The sequence below is a fragment of the Drosophila rhopaloa genome, unplaced genomic scaffold (genome assembly GCF_018152115.1).
Source record: "Drosophila rhopaloa isolate 14029-0021.01 unplaced genomic scaffold, ASM1815211v1 contig_2, whole genome shotgun sequence".
NCBI classification, from domain to species: Eukaryota; Metazoa; Arthropoda; class Insecta; order Diptera; family Drosophilidae; genus Drosophila; species Drosophila rhopaloa.
Genome location: NW_025335083.1, coordinates 12503363 through 12526290, shown reverse-complemented (window position 1 = coordinate 12526290; position 22928 = coordinate 12503363). Strand labels below are relative to the sequence as shown.

The window sequence follows — 22928 nt, the reverse complement described above, 5'->3', positions numbered from 1 at the left end:
TCCGGTTCGTCCGTTTTCCTAATGCAATTAAAACGAGCTTAGGCCCGCCTCTTCTGGATCAATTAAATGGAGGGGTAAGCTCGGCAGACGTGCCCGCCGACAGTTTATGCAAATTCTCAGGGCAGACGGAGCGAGCAATCATCATTTTTGGCGCCCCACTCAAGAGCTCAAGGCAGCCAAAGTATTTGCATATGGCCGAAAGGATATATCCCATTCGTGCCTCGAAGGAATCCGCTGGCATTCCCACATTCATTAAGTAATTTGTAGCCACAAAATTTAATATGTTTCTAAACTGATCCTTGCTATTTATTTAATGCTTGTCAACCAGCGACCGTTGTCCCTTGTCCTTTTTTTCGTATTAAAGCAACCCTTTTGACCTTTGATTGACTGACAAGTTGGCCTTAACGACCAACCACAAGGTCCTGGGGAGTGGCGAAGGGCGGGGACAATCAAATTGAGTCCGATTAGGATTTAAATTGCTCAAGTTTACCAGGGGTTCATTTTGGGATCTTACTTTTTCTGTATTTCAAGTATTTCCGTGATGTGCTTGCGTGGGTCTAGTTAAATATGTAATTGTGTACATGGTAGAACAGCACACGCAGAAAAGAATTAGGCAATTTATATATAATTTGTTTAGGTTGACATGAATTTTACAAAAAAAGAATTACTTTTTTTAAAAATAATTTTAGAACCTTGATTGCCATTTTAAGGTTTATTGCCAAAGAAATTATTAAAAGGAACGTCAAATTTCATGTCGTGTCACGTACGGAATTATTTTTTCTACCAGGAATAATAAAAATAATTCAAATAAAATAAGCTTGTTTGAAAATCCAACGAATATTCCTTAAGGTCATTTGCAAAGTTTTTTATTGTGTATACATATTGTTGAACATTTTTTGAAATCTATTCGCAGACATCTGGCCTGGAGCTGTCAGCTCTTGCTCTCACTTTCACCATTTGCATGTGTTGATTTTCGCTTTTGGGCTAAAACATGTTATGCTCAATCCATTTTCCCCCTTGTTATTTTCATTTTTCTGGGATTTTGTTCAAGATTTTCCGGTGTGTCAGGGGATTTTACGCTGGCTGACTGCTCTTTCCGCCGTGGTTCGCCTTTGTTGTCTTGGAGCGTTTCATTTCATTTGCGAGCGACAAATTGTGCGTGTTGACTGTAGGAAATGAATGTCATCTATGTGACATGTTGGCAAAATAATGAAATATGTGGGCGTGCAGCAGAAAACAAAGCCGGAACCTGGGCCCGTTTCGAACATATGTAGATGACATGTGCTTATCTAGTGCGCATATTTACTGCATGCCTTCTGGCGCAAAATCGCATTTGAAAATGCCTTGATTTCATATTCCCCTTTGAAGCGCCAATACGATAAGAATCATTCGCATTTGAATGAGATGAAATCAGTGGCCAAACGCAAATGCGTTTCACGTGTCTCTCGATTTGGCCTCTTTAAAATCCTGCCCGCCCATCGATTGATTTTAAATTCCATTCAAAGTTGCCTATCCATGGTCCAAAGCAATTTCATAAACTGCAGCACTTAACTTAAAAATGCCGGATATTTTGTAGCCACAGTTGCTTCACTGTAGGCGGTGGCCAAAATCGAGAAATGTTTAACAACCTGCTATAAAAAAAAACCCACACACGACTCCAGTGCCGAAGACCAAAAACGGAAACTGAAATCGAAACATTCCGCCCGTTCATCAAAGTGGCCAGCTCAAAATCAATACACACTGCACAGAGAAAATGCAAATAAAAAATTTGTGATAAGAGTTTGGAATATTGAAATAAGTTCTAAAAGCTTTAATAAAAACAAGAAAAAGGGGGAGGATTAATTGAAAACGACAATTTTACATTTAAATAATAATATTGATAATATTGGAACCCTTTAATATAATTAAGAATTCCAAAAACTTGTTGGATTTTATAGAAACACTTTTGTTTTACTACACTAGTTCATGAAAATAAACAATATTATTAAATATTGCCTAGTAAACTTGATCATATTTTCTCCAAGTGGTTTTCAGAAATGCCATAACTAGAAATTTTTACTGCAAATGAGCAAGAGCAACAAGCCCAAAACAGAGGCGAGGAAAAGTCCGAAATGAAATGGAAAGTTCGATAGTGTGAGGAACGAGGAGCAACAAGCGAAACTTATTAGATGAGATAAACGAGCGGCTCTTGTCAGTGCGAAATTCATAAATTTCGCAGCCGAAAAACCAAACCCATAAATACCAGTGAGGGCGGGGAAAAAAAAAACAAAAGCGAAAGCTTGACAATGAAATCAGACGGTGGAAAGTGGAGCCAAAATGGGAAATGGCAGGGGAAAAATAAAGAGGGAAAGGGTTCGGCCAATAAATCGACAGCTGCAAAGAGACGGCTAAACAAATTGTTTAGCTGAAAATAGTCCGCACAAATTGTGGCTTATAAATTGTGCTCGAAGTGAATGTTTGCATATACATATACATTTCTCTTTGCCCGCACCACTTGGCGTATGCGCAATTTGTTTTGGCGCCTTAAACAATTGTTGGAACGTGCCAAGAGCCGGCGAAAAGGGCAAGACAAATGTTCAACAGGGAGCAATAATATTGGAAATTTGATGCCTCACTGGAAAATGTAAAGGGAAATCTTCTACACCCCCACCCTTTCCCTTTATACACATTTGCCTTTGTGGTGAAGCGAAGATTTTATTCACTGCTTTGACTAGGGAAAGGAAATTGTATTCGAGGCCAAGAGCAAAGGCCAAATCCATTTTGAAACATCCTTAGTTTTTTCCTTGCACAATCGGTGAACGAATGTGTTTGTACATTCTTTTCTCGAGGCAAAAGCGTTTCTCTGTGTTGTGTGTTTTGTATGTTTATAGTAACTGCTGGTTATATTTGCTGATAGCGGTAGTGTGATAGCAGACAAAGGCCACACACCCGGCCAAATAAGGATATAATATGCTCCTGTCAGTGTCTGCCCGCGGCTTCGAGCAAGTCCAACTCAACATTGACATTGGCATAATATTGGCTTCATTTGTTACAATGCAATATGTAATATGCAAATACACAAGTATCTATGTGCTTGAGAACTACCTTGAAATGGAATGGCCATTGTAATGCTCAGATAACAAGGGATTACCGTCTGTGAGGTACAAATATTTACATTTGATTTATGGCTATTGAAGACTTTGTTCAGGAATTGTAAAACGCTTAAATAAGAAGTTCCAGGAAAATTGAATAGGTGATTGATTAGTTAGTTGTCCAAATAAATGCTATCGAAACTATTAAAGCAACACTGAACTATTATTTTCTTGAGTTCAATGTTAAAATGGTTGTGGCGATGAACATCTCACAATTAAAGATATTGAAGACTCAATTATCAAACATTTTACCACCTTGCAATAAAAATACATTTCTCCATTTTTGTTTTCCATATAACGTTACAGATTCTTTATTTATTTTTTTTATTCTTGTTTTTGTTTGCTTTCCACTTTTCTTTTTGTGTGTTTTCTTGCTTTTATAATAATTTCTCGTTTAATATAATTGCAGTTGTTGTTGTCTATGAGTGAATGTGTGTATATGTCAATGTGTTTTTTTGTGTGTATGTTCGTGTATAGGTTTCCTTAAATAAATATTTTCCCCATTTTCCTCAAGTGGCGCGTGATTAGCTTACAAGTTTTTCACGCCTTTTCTCTGTTGCTTACTTAATTAGCATTTTTATCATTTTTGATACTGACACAATTGATTTGTTAGTTTTTCTAGCAGTTTGCTGCACTTCTGTTTTATTATTATTACTCGTAATTTATTCATAATTTCATTTTTTAATACTAGTTTCCGTTTTCCTTTTCTGTTTACTGTATATTAAAGTGATTTTACATAATAATGTACTTATATGCAAATTTATCTAAAACTGCATTCAAATCGGTTTTTTGTTTTTTTTGGTTTCGCATTTCCTTTTGTGTTTGTGTGTGTATCTGTTTTCCATTTTATTAGACTTAATGGGATTTACGTTTTATAGAGGAGATTCGGTTTTTTTTTTGCCGCTTGTTTTTGGGTTGGTAAAAAATGCATACATTATAAATACACAGTTATCAAATAGTATGATTCTTGCATCGCATGTATTTGTCTGTCTATCTGTCAGTCTGTCGCTGTGTTTGGGTTCCTCTGGTGTAAATGTATTTCGCATTATATATGTATGTGTGTGTGCAGTATTCAATATATCGTATATGCTTCTAACTTACATTACAAAATATATAACAAATACGTGTAAATGAGTATATAATTCACTTGCCATTCTACTTATTTTGCTTTTATTCTGTGTGTCTTTTCTGCTGTTATAAATACAAAATATCGCGTCGGTTCTTTTGTTTGCTGTTTATCGAATGTCTTCAATTTAAAATGTTTGCATTGTGTGGTTTGTGGGTGTTTGAGATTTTTTTTTCGTTTCCGTTGGCTGTTCGACCTATACATATATAAATGCAAAATTTATTCATAGTCAGATGCGTCAGAAAGAAGGTCAAATGAAAAATTCTAAATGGGCGGTAGAAAAGCGAAAGCCAAAAATGAAAAGTTCGTTGAGTCTACGAGTCTTTGCGCAACTAAGCCATTGTTTTGGCAGTGTTCAGTGTATGTCTGTGTTTGCGGACTTGCTGTACCGTACCGCACTGTAGCTGCACAGGCAAATCATTCAAAATGGCTCCGGATATTCTTTAATGGCTACTTCGAGCTACGTTTCGATTTAACAATTAATGTGCTTTAAAATTTCTATGAATTTTCTCAAACAAGTACAGCAGAGAAGTTTATTATTATTTTATTTCGCTGTATGGTTTAACAATTACGTTAAAATCTTTGCACTTTTCAATAGTCAACTTTTGTTGCAGTTTTGTTAGATTTTCTCCACTTTCTTTTGTTATATGTATATGGTAAGTATTTCTTAAGTACTTTTCCTTAACGTTTCTCTTGTGGTAGTAGGAATAATTCGAATACCGAAAATTGTGTGTGGCTGTGTGGGTGATTTTTATCTGCCTAAAGGGGAAATTTGTCAAAATTAAGGAACTGAAACATAATTTTCAATAGGATCATGTTTTTGGCCATGCTGCCTGGAAAACTCTATGATTTAGATAGATTTCATATATTTATTTTTATATTATGTACTTACGGTTCTCTACAATCGGTAATCGGTATTCAATAAACTGTTTTTCTGATTTGTTTTATCTGGCTGACAGTTTGAAATAAAAACGTGAACTCAACTTACAAAATCAACTTTTATTATGTGTGTTTGTCTATGCAACAACAAATGAAAATAATAAAATTTTGCGACTATTATCTATCGATAAAAGTTTCAGCGAACAATTGGAAAAGTAGAACTAATCTGCAAACGTTTGCTTTGTCATGTGGAAAAAGTTTGTTTTTAAATGCAGTTGCTTTTAAGGTTTATGTATATGGAGGATTTTATTATTTTTAGTTGAATGCATTCTTCCATTCTAGTTGAAATGACTTAATAAGATTTAAGTTTTTGCTACCAACTTCATCTGGTTTAATATTGTTTTTGTGTCTGTGTTCTTTTGTATACGTGCTAAAACTAATAATATATACAATGTAAAATACTTTTTCATCATTAATATATATCTTTTTTTTCTTTTTAAGTATTCATTTTAATTATATCAATTGCGCTAAGTTCATCTAAAGGTAATTTTTCTTTTTCTTTACTTTACTTTACTTTGCCAGCATTTCTTCGGCTAGATTCGCTTTGTGTGGAGATTTTAGCATAGGTTTTCTGCATTTAGAATATCTTTTTAGGAGTATTTTCTTCTTGGCATTTGCCAAGGGTATGCCGATTGTGGTTTACTTTAAATTGAATGATACACATTGCGACAGCTTGCGAAATGCCATTCGATTTGCAGTTAAAAATTTCGTAATGTTTATATGTTAATATATATATGTTTCGTGTTTTTAATGTATGTATATACTTGTTATGATGGAACGAAAACAGTCTTTGGGTATTCCTTTATATAATTTTTAATTCTGTTTAATTGTAATCCTTAAAAAGTAATGCGAAATAAAAAATGATTAACTTAAATTGACGATAAATTAAAGGCGTTGAGAATATTTCTGGCTTAACCGCTAAATGACTCACACAAAACGTCACACACTTCTAAACAGAAAATGCTTAAAATAATAATTACAACTTAAAATAATATGCACAACAAATCTGTTCGAGAATTAAAGTTATAAATTCATAAGCGCTCCTAAACTAAACTTTGGTATGCTCTCTTCTACATCTTACAATTCTCAATTTCTCATTTTTCTTAATTCGTTCTTAGCTTGCCCCGCAAAAAATGCTGGAAAAAGTGCAACCGTAAGTTTCGGTTTGGGTTGCCCTAATAACTTAATCTCATTATCGTAAATATTTAAATTTAAATGCTGATGAAATATTTTTACAAATGTCATTTTACGTGTCATAATATGTGTTTGATTTATCCTTCATTTCCATATCCATTTTCCCTCCCCTTTTAGTTTTCTAGTTCTTAGTTTCCATTTACGTAGAGAGTTCTGCCAACTTCAGCATTAAGATGCCTCTTTGGTTGCGCTTTCTTTGTGTGTGAGTTTCCCTCGTGAGTGGGGTTTTCATTTCGATTTAAATGCAACTTTGTATCTACTAACAGTTTTAGTTTGTTCATCTAGGTATCCGCTTCGGATTTGGATTCGGTCGCTCCCTTCTCCCCACTCTATTCTTTGCCATTCCTCGGTCTCCCAGCTTACAATTCTAGTTCGGTATTGTGGGGATTGGGCGCCTCGGGTCCGTACATATTGGCCAGCTTGTCGAAGCGTGGCCCCCAGGCCCCGAGGTAGTCATACTCCTGCTGCTCGTCATCAGTTCCTGCAAAAAACAAATAAATACACGGACGAAAATCCATATTAAATATCCAATTCATAGCAAAGCATAAAAATGGAGAAAAATATCTATTTTTTGTAGTATTTAAAACTGCGAATTTAAAAGGACGCGTTAGTTAAAATTTGGTGACACATTATAGTAATATTTCTTCTCTGAGTAGTTAAAGGCAAAATAAAACATAAAAATACCATAAACGTTTTTATATTTTCTCCTAAAGTTACACCCAATATTCAGCTGTATCTGAGACACGTTGGCCTGGAAATGTCAGAAAAGATGATGAGTCAACAAAGAATCGAATGCTCTAGTTTTCAATTGCACGCTATGAGTGCTCTCTAGTTGATGGTAGCCTACTTTTTGGGGCTTCTCAGGCTTTGGTTCTAGGTTCGTGACTAAACGGCTGCATATTGGGTGCAAAAACTAGTCTTAAAATAATATTTTTGGGCCTACCTGAAGCCAACGAGCTAAGCGATCCGGCAGTGCTGCCGCCGCCTTCATACGCGTAATTCCTCAAGTCATCGAAGGGCGGCGCATTTGGATCTCCATCGGCACGCTTTTTATGCTCCTCAATGAACATGCCCACATTGGGTTCCTGACCTGGCATTAAGGTCATAACGGGATCTAAAAATTACAATAATAAAACATAAACATGTATTATATATAAGCACATATATTTTTGTATTCCTCCATTAAATTTATACTCAATATAAAAGTTATTGTTGGATATTTTGTAATTTAAGTTCATAAATTACTCTCTTAAGTACAATTATCTTGTAAACTGTACAATTATTGTGTAATCTTTTATATTTTGCATATGTATAAGGTAAATAGCAAACAACATTTGCCTGCAGTCACGCTGCCAACTCAAGTTTCTTAAATTTGGTTGTCTTTTATCTCTAACTCTCAAGCTCAAGTCAAGCATTCAAGAGGGAAAATTCATAGGAATACTTACACATAATTGGCATTTTCATGGGCGCCAGCTCAGGTGGCATTGGCCCACCAATTGGTATCTGCAGAGGCGTGATATCAAAGGCGGTCATATCGTCCTCGCCGCCTCCCTCATCGTCATAGTTGATTATATTCTCGCGCACATCATCATCGGGACCCGGATATTTGATATGCGCCTCACGCCGACGATTGTATACGACGAACACCAAGACGAGTACTGTGAATAGTTAAAATTCAACAATATTAAAATGCAATTTTCCCCTCAAATAGATACCTCCTTCCGTATGCAACAACAACTTCCACCAAGTGCATTATACTACGCTTAATTTAACATGCAGAACAATTTAAGTTATACTTGTCCTTTACGGCAGAAAAGCGAATCCGAAAATATCTCTACGCTATTTGCTTGTAAAAAATTCTTAATTAAATTGTGCAACCAAAACGGAACTCAGAATAAAAAAACAGGGGAAAAAGAAAATGCCGAAAATGAAAAGAAACCAAAGCAAATATTGCAAACATTGTCCCAGTTTTCTGGTCAACAGAAATAGCAAATCAAGCTGCAGACAACTTGAATCCGCTGTATCTCTGTAGCATTTCTAATTTTGCCAGCGCTCTTTTCACCATATTGCGAAACGCAGACAGCATCTGTTGCATGGGTAAACCCAGGGAAAATAAAAACTTTCCCGGCATTCGGAGTCGTGGAAATTGCCATCGCAACTTGATGTTGACGTTAAGTAATTTGCAGCGGCTTCTTCGTCTGCGAAAAGTTTTCTTTTCCAATTTCTTGTCTCACGCCAACTGGCTAGCGTATAATTGCAATTATTGTGTTAGTCAAATACGCATTCGCCATACCAAAATTCTTATTTACCCACAATGTTTAATTTGTGCTCAAGCGTTTGCGGCCTCGCCCTATTGATATGCAAAAAAATTTCGCTGACCATTCAATAAACATTAATTTATGGAAGCACTTTTGTTGTGTCCTGTAATTTGCGGAAATGACTTTTGACATGTTTGCTTGGTGGGATCCGTAGTTTCCGGTCATTGCAGCTGGCTGATTGTAAGACTTAATTAATTTTATGGCTTTCGCGAGATGCCATCAATATTTAAAGGACATGTACACTTTTGATTAAACTTTTAATTGGCATAAGAAAATCAGAGAGAAATTGAAGAATTTAAATGGAAAGCAAAGTATATGCAAAGTTCTTTCGAATATATAATACATAATCTACTTTTGACTCAGCTTAAAAATAATAATAAATTAATAGCTTATGTTTATAAAAATATAGTTTATATAAAAAAACAAGAGAGAACGCTATAGTCGGGTGCCCCGACTATCAGATACCCGTTACTCAAGTAAAGGGAGTGCGAGGGAGATGGAGATAGAAACTTTGATCACGCATAACTTTTTAACGAATGGTCCGATTTGAAAAATTTCTTCTACATTTCGATAGGTATTGATAAACACAATAAAACTGCATTTTTACTTTTCCGAAATATTTAAATTTTTAAAATCGTATATAAGCGATTGTGGGCGTTAAAGGGGGCGTGGCACCATTTTGAAACAAACTTGCGCTGCGTAGGAACTTCTAAAATCTACATGCAAAATGCCAATCTTCTAGCTTTTTTAGTTTCCGAGATCTCAGCGTTCATACGGACAGACAGACAGACAGACAGACGGACAGACAGACGGACAGACGGACAGACGGACAGACGGACATGGCTAGATCGACTCGGCTAGTGATCCTGATCAAGAATATATATACTTTATAGGGTCGGAAAAGCTTCCTTCTAGCTGTTACATACTTTTGCACGAATACAATATACCCTTTTACTCTACGAGTAACGGGTATAAAAACAAAAAATTAAAATAAATCTTGATTAACTATAAAAAATGCATGCATTCAAAGTAGTCTTAGTGAATTTCTATTAAATCCACATTACTTTTTCCATTGTCTTAAGCTAGTCAAACCTTAAGCGTAGGAGTTACATCAGCCACCCGTCGATTCCACACCTCTTGGGTGGATCTGCGGTATACTTACGTATCAGAGTGCCCAGGCAGAGAGCCAGGGCGACAATAAAATCACGGGACGGAGTCAATACGCCGGAGGCCAATAACTCCAGTTCGCAGTGCATGCCGGTGAAGCCCATGGGGCAGTGGCACTCGTACTTCTTGGGCGGATGATGATCGCGACAGCGACCCCCATTGCGGCACGGGAACAATAGGCACTCGTTGTCGTTTACACAGGTGCTGCCGGCGCTCTTGTACCCCGCCGGACAGCTGCAGGACGAACCCCGAAAAGTTACGTATACGAGTGGTTGGTTGGTCGGTTGTTCGAGTGGATGTGGGATGTAGTGGGAGGTGTGTGTCGTTGGTGGGATTGTTGAAAAAATAAAAGAAATTATTTTAAATTTGTTTCCATCATGCAGTGGAGTGGTGTTTGTGTCTTGCGTAAAGTTTCTGCAAATTATTGCACTGAGAAAATCACGTAACGGAATCAAGACTAAGTTTCCTTAAAAATTAATTTATTGATAACAATAATGATTTCTGGTAAAAGCTTACTAGTTATCATGGAATAGAAACATTTTGAGAGGAAATGACCAAATATTAGAATATAAATATTTAATGTTATATATAACATATATTTTAATATTATTTTTAATCTTAAAATGCTTTAATAAATTTTTCTGATTTATTTATTTAAATTAAGAAAAACTTGTATTTTCCCTCAGTGTTTGCTTGATTCCTTTTGTTTGTTTGAATAGTTATGAGAATGAAATATTTTCCTTTGCTCTCTTTCGTTCTCATCCTATTGGAGTGTAAAAAACTGTCAAAAAGTCTTTATAAACGTTCGTTGCAACTTTATTATTTTCTTCATATTTTTTCGTTGTAGTTATTATTTTACGCTTTTGTGAGTTTTTAGTTTCGTTTTCGTTCGTGTGTGAAACTTTTTGCATTTGCATTGTGCAAACAGTCCACTCGCCCTTCATCGACTTTCCCCTCCTAACACGCATCTTAAGTGCTGTTTTTACCATTTTTGTTCGCCTTTATGATTATTATGTAACAGTTTTTGTTTCCTCAGTTGGAATTGAATAAAGTTTTTTCTCTAGCTGCATTCTTGGCATAAGTTGAATTTCATTTTATTTTGTCTCACTTTCGCCTTAAGTTTGTTTTGATTAGTTTTGGCTAACGCACTCACACTAGTTCCTTAGAAGCAGAGGGATAAAAACTTTGCAAAGTCAGTTGACTTGGCGAATTGAGGTGTGAAATGGCCAAGGGAGAATTATTTTACTCAAGCTTTGAGTAATTGAGATGCATGGGATTTATTTATTTATTTTAAAAACCAACTGAGTGCCTTGCTAGATAAATTTCCCAAGATGCTGACAGATTTATCAATCAACTTTAAATAAATACAGATCACAGTTGAAACATAGTTAAGGTAAAATAAATTTATATGGATATAGACTTTGAAATACATTTCGTTTATCGACAAATGTAAAGTTAATTTTTTTTAAATCGCTAAATTGTAAAATTATAAAAGCAAACGATTGAAAGACGCTGCTCAAAAAAGCTTTTTTAAATGTTTGCACTTCAGCTGGTTTTTCTTTTTCTTATAGCCCTTAAAATATTCATGGCTTGCGAGTGACTTTTTTAGCAAATACAATTGAATACTTTTCAAATGCAGACTCGAGACACTTTTGATATATTGACGATTATTGGCAAATACCATGGCTTGACCATCGAAAACTGCACAGCGGGAAAGCAGAAAAAAAAATGGGCATACAACTTGAAAAGAGCGAGGATAAAGTAAATACCTCAAAAGCAGCAAGAAACTTTCACACTAAATCAGCGCCAGTTGAAAAGTTGAATGGGGGATAGTTTTATTTTCCGTTTTTGGCTGCTTTGCTTTGGCTTCGATTGCTCCCAAGTGCGTAGTTTAAGCCCATCAGAAGTGAGTGAGGTACTTGATAATTTCTACGAATTTTTCCGTCTATAAAGTTTGCCAAATTTTACGCCATTAAGTTAAAGTTCAAGTTGACTCGGGCAAGAAACAATTTCTGTACGCTTCACGAACCGTGTTTACTTTTGAACGCTAAGCAAAGGTGGCGTAAAAAAGGAGCTGAGTCTGAAACTGGCATTTTTCTGGATGTTTACACACATACCCGGCATTTAACTTAAGAAATTGAGAAAAAAAATAAATGCAAACGTAGTAAATCCTCGCGGGGCATTGCATGAAATGGAACTGGCAGCTTCTTAGTGCCACTTTTCCAACCGGCTCCTTTGAGCTGTCTGATCATCCTGTCCTCCCATGTCTATTTTTTTTCTTATAGTATAGTAGGTGGGCTGGATTGGGGCGGAGTTAGTGCATCGTGATTTCTCGAAATGCCAAAGCTAACAACTGCAATTGCTCTTCCTCGGTTTTGGGTGGCTTGCCCTTGTCTCTTCATGTGCAACTTGTATCTCTGACTGCACATTTGTTAACTTACCTGAAGGGCATTTCAGGTCTTGTTCTTTGTCTTGGCTGAGTGCATTTGGAAATGTGTGATGGGGGCGTAGAGTTGGTAAAAGTATAGCACAAAAAACTAAATGCACAGTGTGTATTGCGGAGTCGTAGTCCGAATTAAATACCCAGATAAAAGAAGTTAAGTCACAAGTTCATTAAATATTCGACTACATATCATTTTGTTATATAAAATATTTACACACACCAAAAGATTGAATAATACTACACATTGAGTGGAAGGCTAAACAGAAAATGTGCCAAAAACAAACATCAAATTGGTATGTAGATGAAATCATAGTTTGATGAATATGGAAATGGTTTTTTGAATGGGTTAAATGTCACCGGCATATTAAAAGCCATGTGCAAAATATATACATTTTCAATAAAGGTGAATTCGGTGAGCCGTGATTTTGATACCGAATGATTGGATTTATAAATGATAGAGAGAGATAGAGATGATAAAATAAAAGCAAAGTGCATAAGAGCCTTTGAAAATGTGGAATCGATGGGAAAATGAAACGAAATTTGCATGAAATTGATTGGATGATTGCGACCAGTTAATTAAGTTGGAATAACATAACAACATAGACATTAAAACGCTAAGCATTCGCTAAAGCACTAATTGCTTGTTTATAACTATTAGTTGTTGTTGCATATTTTTGGGTTTTATCGGGAAAGATCTGTTCGGTTCGATGCTCACTCAGTATGATTAAAAGGCAGACCAAAATCGCCGCCAGGGCGCCCATGCTGAGCTTTAAGGTCTGCCCCTCCTGCACCAGTTCGCAATTCTCGCCCCAGAAACCGTCGGGGCAAATGCATCGATACCGCAGACGGGGCTCGAGATTGATGCATGTGGCACCGTTCATGCAGGGCAGATCGAGACACTCGTTGCGATCCATACAGCCCTTGGAATCGGGCGACATTACGCGTCCTTCGCCGCAACTATTTCGTTTCGTATTTCAATTACCATTAGTTTGAGATTAATTAGTTGATTTGCTGGGATTAATGGCAACATAAACTGGGCAACCGAAAATGCAAATATCGAATGAAGGTTCCAATTGTGTGATTGATAAATATTTGAGAAAGGTCCAAGTTAAGTCAGAGATTTAATGAGCAAACAAGTATGCCTAATAATATCACCTTAATTTCGGTAGCTTTTATTCTCAGAAAGTTATTTAACCATCAATTGAATAATAATTATATTCATGGCGCTTATAAGCTTTTATTCGAACACTTTCTATTAGTGGAGGGAAAAGTGTTATTATCTTAAAAGTTATTTGAAGCCAATGATTTTTTCAAAATAAGTTAAAGTTCAAAACTTGTGTATGGCAAAAATGAAATGGAAGAAGTTCTGGGAATTTTCTACTTATCGGATTGATTTTCCACTGACCAATGGTCGATGGGAAAAGCCATAAGGCAGCAATGTGTAAAGTATGGTGTGTGTGTGTTAAGCAAAGAAAAGCGAGGTTGTAGTACCTGTGCTAAGCTTGTTTCTCTTGCTCTGCGTAATGAAAGAAAAGCGTGAATATGTACAAAGGCCATTACAAGCCGGACAAATGCTCTTTGCTCCCGAGTCGAATCTCGAATTGACTTTAACCCGAAGTCAAAGCGAAATCGGAAACGTAAGCCTAAGCCGATTGATTTGTCACGCAACGTTTAGTGCCAGTCACTAACTGACTTTTGTGCCGTGTGAGGACGAGTGTGGGTATGGTGGTGTTGAGCTGAATCTCCGGCACGAGGTCCTTTGACGGACAGGTCCAATAAGCTCTTCGCCGGACTCGGCTCCTCCTACTCTGTATTCTGTTCTTCTTTTTTTTCTGTGCCTGCCTCTAATTGATTAAGCCTATCAAATGTTAGCTTTGCTTTTGCTTGCTTATCAAAAGCCAGCGATTTGTTTTCCTTTTGTTTCCTTTTATGTGGCATTGGGATAAGGGATTTTCTATGGTGTTTCTTATCGCCACTCTTGGCTTATGGGTAGTTTGTGGTTTAACACTCTTTGCTTGTGCAGTACAGTCCGAGCAGTCAATTTATTTAAATGGTTTTAAATTTTCTTTTTGATTGATGAGAAACGAAAAGCAATGGGTGATTTCCTTAAGATGTATAAAATGACTTTGAAAATGATGAAAAAAGAAACTTACGTGCACTCGTAGACATTCCACAGGTCCACGCACTCGAAAGGATCGGGGCAGATTACATTCGAGCAGGGTTTATTTGAAGGACAACCCTTCTCCAGATTCCTGGCCATTGTGGCCTGTCCCCATTGGGTGCCATTCATCGCCGGTGGCAATGGAAGGTGTTTGCCTTCAAGACTGTATTAGAGAAAAAAAAATTAAATTAGAAATTATTTAGGAGTAGCCATACAAAACTAAAAAACTAATAAACAATAGTTAAGCGCCAGTAAATGTAAGTATTTAATTAGAAAACCTACCGTATATCATCGAGACAGCTCTTCTGGTAATCGGCATATACCTCAAAGGTTCTGACGCCAGTGTATTCGGCCTTTCCGCCTGCATAGACACCCTCCTGTTTGTCCACCAACAACCACTGATGTCCCACGAACTCAAAGGTCTCGTTGTAGCGACGACCCTCGCCTCCATCCAATTCCAGGGTAGCAGCAGAGCCATAACGATTCACCTTCACCACATGCCACTGGCCATCGTTAACCACAATGGCATTTAGCCAGAGATCCTTTTCTTCGGTGCGGAGGGAATTCAGATTGTATCGGAAGTGCAGGTGGCCATCCTTGATCTCCAGAATTCCGTATTCCCGATTGTGCTGATCGCTTACACGGAAAAGTTCTCCGTACTCCTCTCTGGTACGGAATCTCAGCTGGACTTGAGTGCTGAATCGATCTGGTTCGAAGCTCAGGGCATACTTCACATAGCTCTGCGCCTTGAAAGTGGTGGGTATTGTGGGAATATTACAGGCAGGACCCGTCCACCCTGGTCGACAATGGCATCGGGCTTCGGACAGGGATCCCACACAATTTCCATGTTCCCAGCAACGAGCTGTGGTCTCCGTTTGGGCGCAAACTTCCTCGGTTTGTGGACAACCTGCCATACTGTTCCTCGAAAGTCCCGGATGTGCCAGATCGTAGAGCTTGGAGTTGTGAACCAAATTCCTGATGCAACCATCGAAACCCTTGGCCGTGGGCATATAGTGCCAGAAGTACAGACTTTGATCGAACTGCTCGCGGTATAAGCCACCCACTTGCAGAGGAGCATTTACATTCAGGTACTCATCAAATGGCGGAATTTGTCCTCTCGCCTGGCAGGACATATCATCGAATTCGGGCGGAGTTCCATCCTCCATTTCGGCTATCTCCGCTGATTTGCAGAAGTCCACAACCATGCGAATGCTTTCGGTATTCCAAAACAGATCGATTCTGTGCCACTCACCGTCGTCCAATGTCTTCTTGGTCTTCACTCTTAGTTCCAAGGTTCCCGAACCGAAGTCGATGAGGAGCCTGGGATAACCACGCTCCAATTCCAGGGCAATAAAGTCGGATATAAGCTTCTCATCCCGTTCGGGTGGAACAATGGGTCCGTTGTAGATGATGAGACCATCGGGTTTTCGGGTGATAAACTCCAGACTCAAATGCGACTCGTCGCACATTTCAAGAGGTGGATACCAGGCCCAGCCGTTTCCACGGAAACTGCGAGTGGTTTGCTGACATCTGGGACCGGCATAGCCCACTGGACAAGAGCAGTGGGGTCCAAATCTGGTGTCCACACAACGTCCACCGTTGTGACAAGGCGTGGTTCGACAGGATTCGGGCTTGGAGAAGTTGCGAGCACCACAGGTACAGTCGGCAATCGTGTCCACTCGAACTCCGACCAAGGCAGTTTTGTTGGCATTTACCATATATGGCAACGGACTTATTTCCAGGGCATTTGTGCAGCTACCCTCGCACATTTGATTCTCATACAGACATTCATCGATGCCCACCATGGTGATATTGATGCCCACATCCTTTTCGATCTCCTCGCGGTGCATCAAAACAATGCCATTTAGCCTGACGGGTTTGTAATACGGAGATCCATGGGCCGAGAACCTTATATCAGTTAGAGGCGGATTTTTCCTCTTCAATTGCACACTGAATATGTCCACGTTCTCTCTTTCGGTATTCAGCAAGTCGGCGAGTTTATCCCTAAAACGATCCATTTTCGAGCGACTCATGCTCTGGGTTCTGTAATTCCACACGCGAATGAAGTCTTCGTCTGAAATGCCAGACAGGCGTACGGATCCCGAATTTATGACAGCTTCATGGGGGATTTCCCTCACGGTAACCGTGACATTGGCTGGAATGTCGGTTTGGGTGTGTTTGCGATCGTAGACTTTGAACCTGAGATGATAACGTCCCTCGCGAGTGCCTGCCCGCATGGTGACCATGCCGGAATCCTCATCCAACTTGAATCGCGGATGCTCCATGGCCTCCCAGTAGAACTTCTTGTCGGGCAGATCCCAATCATCCAAATCGTAGACATAAACTCGACCAATTGGCGTGTCCGGTGATTGTCCTTGGTAGTTGTAAACAAATATGTCTTTGGAGCCAGGCTGCATTTTGTTGTCATTCACATCACCGATTATGACGGTCAATGTACTGGTTCCCGTCATCGCTGGCGAACCGTGATCCTTGATCACAATCGGGATCATATACTCCTTTTGCTGCTCGCGATCGAAGGATCGCAGGGAGGAAATCACAGCCATGCCATCACCATTGGCACCCTCTGTAAATTGGAAACAAATTAAATTAAAGACAATTAAATGGTTTTAAATGAATTGGGGCAAGGAAACTAAGGCTATCACCTCCCCCAAACCAGCATTTATTTTAATTCGGAAGAGCTCTATAATCCTTAAATCTCTTAGTCTCCATTGAAGAGCACCCTATGGCCATTAAAAAACCAGACATCTGGCTTCAAGCGAATAAACTACGAGTTCTGGGGCATGTTACTGCCAAAAGACCTGCCCAAATCCAGTTGCTGTTCAGGACTTCAAAGGCATTTGCCAGTTAGCCGTAAGCTCTGACAACTAACCAACCCAAAAACTAAGCTCTTTTATTAGCCAGCACGTTTTCCACCTGATTGCAGATGCAACTTGTGCAATAGCCCATTTGTTGTAATTACGCCTTTGAGCCAACAAGTGTTAAGTCTGGACGGGAGGTATGGAAACTATTGCCCCCGGAGGAGAAAAACCCCAGGAGCCGGCGAGAACGCACATTTGAAATGTATTTTTAAAGACACTCCATGGTGTGTTTTTAGGCAAATTGTATGCAAATAGGAGTCTGGAAAAGCCTGTGCCGCCCCCCAAACGTTTGCATAAAGTCACAGAATCGTACTTGTGCGGACTCCGAAATGCCCCCAACTTGCAGCTTTTCCCATTTCCCAGCTGGGGCATCAAAATTGGATTGCCACCCACACAAATTGTGACTGCCTGGGCACTTTTTCCCCTTATTCTTTCCTTGGCCTGGCGAAGGGAGCTGCGATGCATACATATGGAGTTTGGATTTTGCGGCAGACTCCCCATTGGTCGGGGGTAATTTAATTGAAAACTTGTGCATTTGCCATTTTATTTCTCGCCCAGGTGGGTGGGTCCATGCTACCTTGCTTATATTATTTAAATTTTCATGTGCGATGCGGTTTACGGTTTCCGTTCCATGGCCAAAGATTCCTGGCTATTCATTTCGGGCATCCTCTGCGAGGTAATTGCATTTTTATGCTATTGTTAGCGTTCTGTGACACTAGCCTCAACCCTTTTTCCGGTTCCCTCAATACTTCGCAAGAAATTCTCAATGCAAGCACAACACTCACATAAAAAAAAGCTGAAAATGTTACGCTGGTGCATTGTTTAAGCTTTGACCCAAATATTTGGATAACTTTTTCATTGCAGCCGGCAAAGTTTTTGGTCAGCTCGCAACTATTTTTAGATCCCTGTAACCTTTTCATGTTGAGTTTTCATGTGCAGCAATTTACAAGTAATTGGCTGGTGTTTGGCAACCAGATTGCCAAATCAAAGGGTAGAAGGTCAGAAAATACTTTGGCCAGGAGTTGCGTTGCACATGTATTTATAAATACAAATACTTTCAGTAAGTAAATATATATAGCCGCTTTGGTAGTTAAAAATTTCATTGAAAAATTCGAGAGACAATACATAAAACATTTGCGAAGTTCTAAGCTGTTCTAGAATCGGTGATATTTTAAAAATATTTATAGAATAAACTTACAGTATATAATAAAAAATTGTACTTACTCTGATCCTGTTCCACCTTGAAGGAGGCACGGATGATATCATCGGCACTGGGGTCCAAGCGGAACTGGAATGGTGGACCATTGCTCTTGGAGCGATCGTCATCGTCGGTGGCCAGGATCTCGACCACCTTACGTGGAGGCACATGCTCCGGCAGAACGGGTCGGTAGTCCTTCAGGAACTTGGGAGCATTATCGTTGATGTCCTGAACGATAACTGTGAGCGTGGCAGTGGCGGTTTTCGGTGGAGAGCCGTCGTCAATGGCCAGGATCTTGACCTGATGACGGGGCACAACTTCGCGGTCCAAGGAGCGTTGAATGGTAACCGATCCATTCTGGTTGATGGCAAACTGGCGCTGGCGATCCGAGGAACGATCGATGGAATAGGAGACCTTGCTCTTGCCACCCTGATCCGGATCGGTGGCCTTGAACTTCTCTAGTTCGGTGCCCACTTTGGTGTCCTCGAAAACGGAGACCTCCACATTGGCCCGCTCGAAATGCGGCTTATTGTCGTTGATGTCCCTCAGTTTGACCACAACCCACGAGTAGGCCACGTGGTATTTATCATTGTCGTTGTCCTCGCCCTTGTCGTTCACTTGGATGCGGAAACGGAAGCCATTGCTTTGCAGTTGATCCTCGTAGTCCAGGGGCTGGACGATTTTCAGGGAGCCAGTGCCATCGTTATTCCGCACCATGGTGAATTTATCGGCTCCGTAGCCGCTGTTATCGATCACTTTGTACTGGAACTTATTCGTTTCGTCTTCATCGTGCACGGTCACGGTTAAAATGGGCATTTCTGGCAGGGCCGTGCCATCCGTTTCGTCCACTTCCGTAAACCATTCGTCCTTCGTGAACTGCGGCGGCATATCGTTGATATCCTTAACCCGTATGGAGGCCGTCCCCGTCCCCTTCAACCCCCCGCCGTCCATTGCAACGACCTGTATCGAATAGTCCGGGGTTCTCTCGCGATCCAGACAACACACTGCGGTCTTAATCACACCCGTGTCGGGTTCGATTTCGAAAATGGGCGACCCGGTCTCCTCCTCAATCACGTTCTTCTCGATGGAGTAGACCAGTCGGGCGTTGGAGCCCTCGTTGGGGTCGTCGTAATCCACGGCCGTCATGGTCATCACCACCATGCCGGCGGTGCCGTTCTCCGTGACATTGCCAAAGTACACGCCCTGCGGGAAAATGGGGGCATTATCGTTGATGTCCTTCAGATTGACCTGGACATCCGCATAGCCCACGAGCCCCTCGCCGCCCTCGTCCTGGGCGAATACAGTGAAGCGCCACTGGGGTCGTCCGTTCGGTTGATCGCGATCCAGGGGCTATAAAGGCGTAAAAATAAAAGTGTGAGCTTGAGTGTAAAACGCTGTTGTGGGTTAATATGCACGGGGGTATTGTGTAATTTTAGCTGTCATAAACGCAAAACCGATTAACATCGGGGTGGAGGGAAGCTAACAATGTTGTGCACGTCTTTAACCCATGAAATTATCCCTTCCTACAATAAAGCTGGGTAAGCCACAACAACAAAAAAAAGTGAAGCCTGTCCCTGATGTTGATTGTGACTTTGATATGCATTCACAGCAGCCTGAGTGATGTGCTGCTCCCACCTGGGCACCCTTAACCCCACCTGTTCGTTAACCCTGGGCACACGTATGCAAATAATAAAAAAAACGAATTTAATCAGTACTTTGTATCTGTTGGCTGCTGGCAACCCTTGGATAATGCCCCAAACCCTTGTTAGCAAATCGCAACCCCCGACCCCTTAACCCCCGGCTATCCTTAACCCATGCCGACATGTGACAGGCACAGCAGACCGACAACAAGAGCAGCTTTTCATGGCGCTGACATTGGATTTGTCGTAAAAAAATGTGTACGAGGCGACAACAACAAAGGAAGTGTGTATATAAATACTTTTGGTGATGGATTGCACTCTAGGATACTCTGGGAAAATATGGCTCAGCTTATAAAGAAAGAATTTTGGGGTGATAATCCATTTCCTGTCAAGGTGCCCACTTGCCTACGTCAATATTAATTACTTTTTTTGTCAATATATATGGGTAAATTTAAGGAAAGGTCACAAAATTATATTTATAAAAAACCATTAAATAAAAGACTTCTCTTGCAATATTTATGAATTTAATTACAATTCTGCTTTAATAAATTGGTTTCCTAAATGATATACCAATTAGTTTAATAGATTTGGATTTTGTCAAAATCCACAGCCAATTAAAATTCCTCAAAAATACCCTATAAATAAGGAATAAAAGAAAAATATGTACACATAACCCCTGCGTAGTCATCGCTTTAATTTGCATGACAAATTTGCCAACATTGTTATGACATATTCAATTTAAGGGATTAGTTGTGAGTGGGTCACGGTCTGTGAGTGGTACATCCCCCTAAAAAAATGCGGTACAGCTGTTTGTTATCCCTTATCAAGTCCCCCTCCCGCTACTTTTCAAAAATTATATTCACGTAGAGAGATAGTCTGTGGACTAAAATGGCTGAATTGTGCGGCACGAATGTTATTCGTTTTATTTTTATTTTAGCTGGACGCATGGGAATTTCATTTAATTTGGCTTTGGCGTTTTTCGGACTACATAAGAGTTAAGTGAAATTTTTGCAACTCGCATGTGGCGAGGGATTTTCAATTGTGATTTTGTAATTAGTTTTAATTTACTTTTAAATTGATGCTGTTCTAGGGCTTTTAAGTGGAAAATTTAAAGAGGAACTAATTAAATTCTGTTTAATTTAAGTTTTCACTTGTCTTAAATCTTCTGCGCCCTTTCGTATAAAATATTTCCATTTGAAGTCAGAGAGACCTTGAGGGTCCATCATTCACTTTCGCTACATCACCGAAATCCATTTAAGCCATTTATTTAATAGCTGAAATGAGATCCCCTCCTTTTGTCCATCAATTGAAACTTAAATGATAAATAATGAGCACGTAGACGGATTCGCACGTTTGCATTTTGTGGGGATTGCGATTGATTCGAAGCGGGTTTAAGTGCACATTGATGGGGCTTAATCAACGAGAGCATATTTCGAAAATTCGCCATTATTTTCATTTTCTGACCAGCTGCGGCCTTGGTCGGCATGGATTTTTAAATACCGCATTTTATTTTATTTATTTTTATTTATGTATGCGAACATTTTTGCACACAGGCCATTGGCAATTTGTTAATGCTTAAATTGCGAGCCAAGCATTGAGGTATGGTGTTCGCTGATGACTTACCTTTAAAACGAATATTTCGCCAGTGGTGCGGTTAATGTCGAATTTGCTATTGGCTGGATTATCCGGATCAATGCCTTGCCCCGTGAGGAAGTACACGATGTTCTGGGGACGATCCTTGTCGCCATCTGTGGCCGTAACCTGTTTATCCAGTGCGGCAAGTAAATACAGATATTTATTATTTATGGTCGGGAAATTCGGAAAAAATCGATCAAATAAAATAAACGAATAAAAATGCAGCATAAATACAGAAATAATACAAACATGCCATGCAAAAACTACTTAAATAACAAAACTTTTTATGCTTCGATTATTTTAAATGAGAGTACATTTTTTTGGAGTTTTGCAATAATACTAGTTAATGGTTTTTATTACTCTGTTTACAAATTTGACTTTTTTAGTCATTTTTCTATGGATTATGATTTATTTTCCAAATGCTGTGAGGTATTAAGCTTGGTCAGTGAAAAAATATGTTTGTTAGAAGTGAGTGAACACAAAATCAATGGTAAATAAAATATTATTTGCTTTTGGTTAGTAAAATGTAAATATAAACAAGGTTTAAGTGCTGACTGATTGATTTTAATTCCCTTTGTTGGCCTTAAGCGCCAACTAGTTCCATTTTAATTAAATTAGTTGGACGGCAGTTAGCCACAAGTAAAACATAGTTAAACCACAACAGGAAATCTAAACGAGTCAAGCTTAATCGTGCAAATGTTTGGCATTAATACTTAAAGAGCGTATTGAATTAAATTAGCAGCTTTTGGGAGCAAACAGAAAATGGCTAATGGAAAATATGTACGATAAAAAAATATAAAAATTTTGCACAATATTTACGCAGGCAATTAAAGACCCCGGGGATTTTTTCAGCACCAAAATCGATTATTCGTTAAAGTCGCCCAACTAATTGTTCTGCTCGTAAACCGTAATGCCCAGTGGAATTTTCTTTTCAATTTACGCAATTACCGCTGAATGGTTTAAAAATATTTCGAACATTACACCTTGCACACGCCGATTATTCATTATGTTTACGTATTGTTATGGCTGGTTTACACAAAGTTAACATGAGAAATGAGACTGAATGAGATTTTGTGTGGCTCGGTTGTTGGGTTAAA

General features: G+C 39.2%; 1 protein-coding gene across 14 annotated transcripts in view; it reads right to left on the bottom strand.

Moving 5' to 3' along the window:
* Positions 1-3460: 3460 nt before the first annotated feature.
* LOC108052732 (neural-cadherin) overlaps positions 3461-22928 on the bottom strand; it is a 135762-nt gene continuing 116294 nt past the window's right edge. For 8 of the 14 annotated variants that reach the window (XM_044459582.1, XM_044459581.1, XM_044459584.1 and 5 more), the window contains 8 exons: positions 21820-21957; positions 18583-19906; positions 14762-17063; positions 14472-14642; positions 13034-13275; positions 7836-8048; positions 7334-7504; positions 3461-6871 (listed from right to left, as the gene is read on the bottom strand). In XM_044459582.1, the coding sequence (XP_044315517.1) occupies positions 6750-6871; positions 7334-7504; positions 7836-8048; positions 13034-13275; positions 14472-14642; positions 14762-17063; positions 18583-19906; positions 21820-21957 (4683 nt within the window). In that variant the 3' untranslated portion in view covers positions 3461-6749. Of the gene's footprint in view, positions 6872-7333; positions 7505-7835; positions 8049-9870; positions 10110-13033; positions 13276-14471; positions 14643-14761; positions 17064-18582; positions 19907-21819; positions 21958-22928 lie in introns of all 14 variants that reach the window. The other 6 variants (XM_044459583.1, XM_044459585.1, XM_044459589.1 and 3 more) reach the window with 1 other exon arrangement.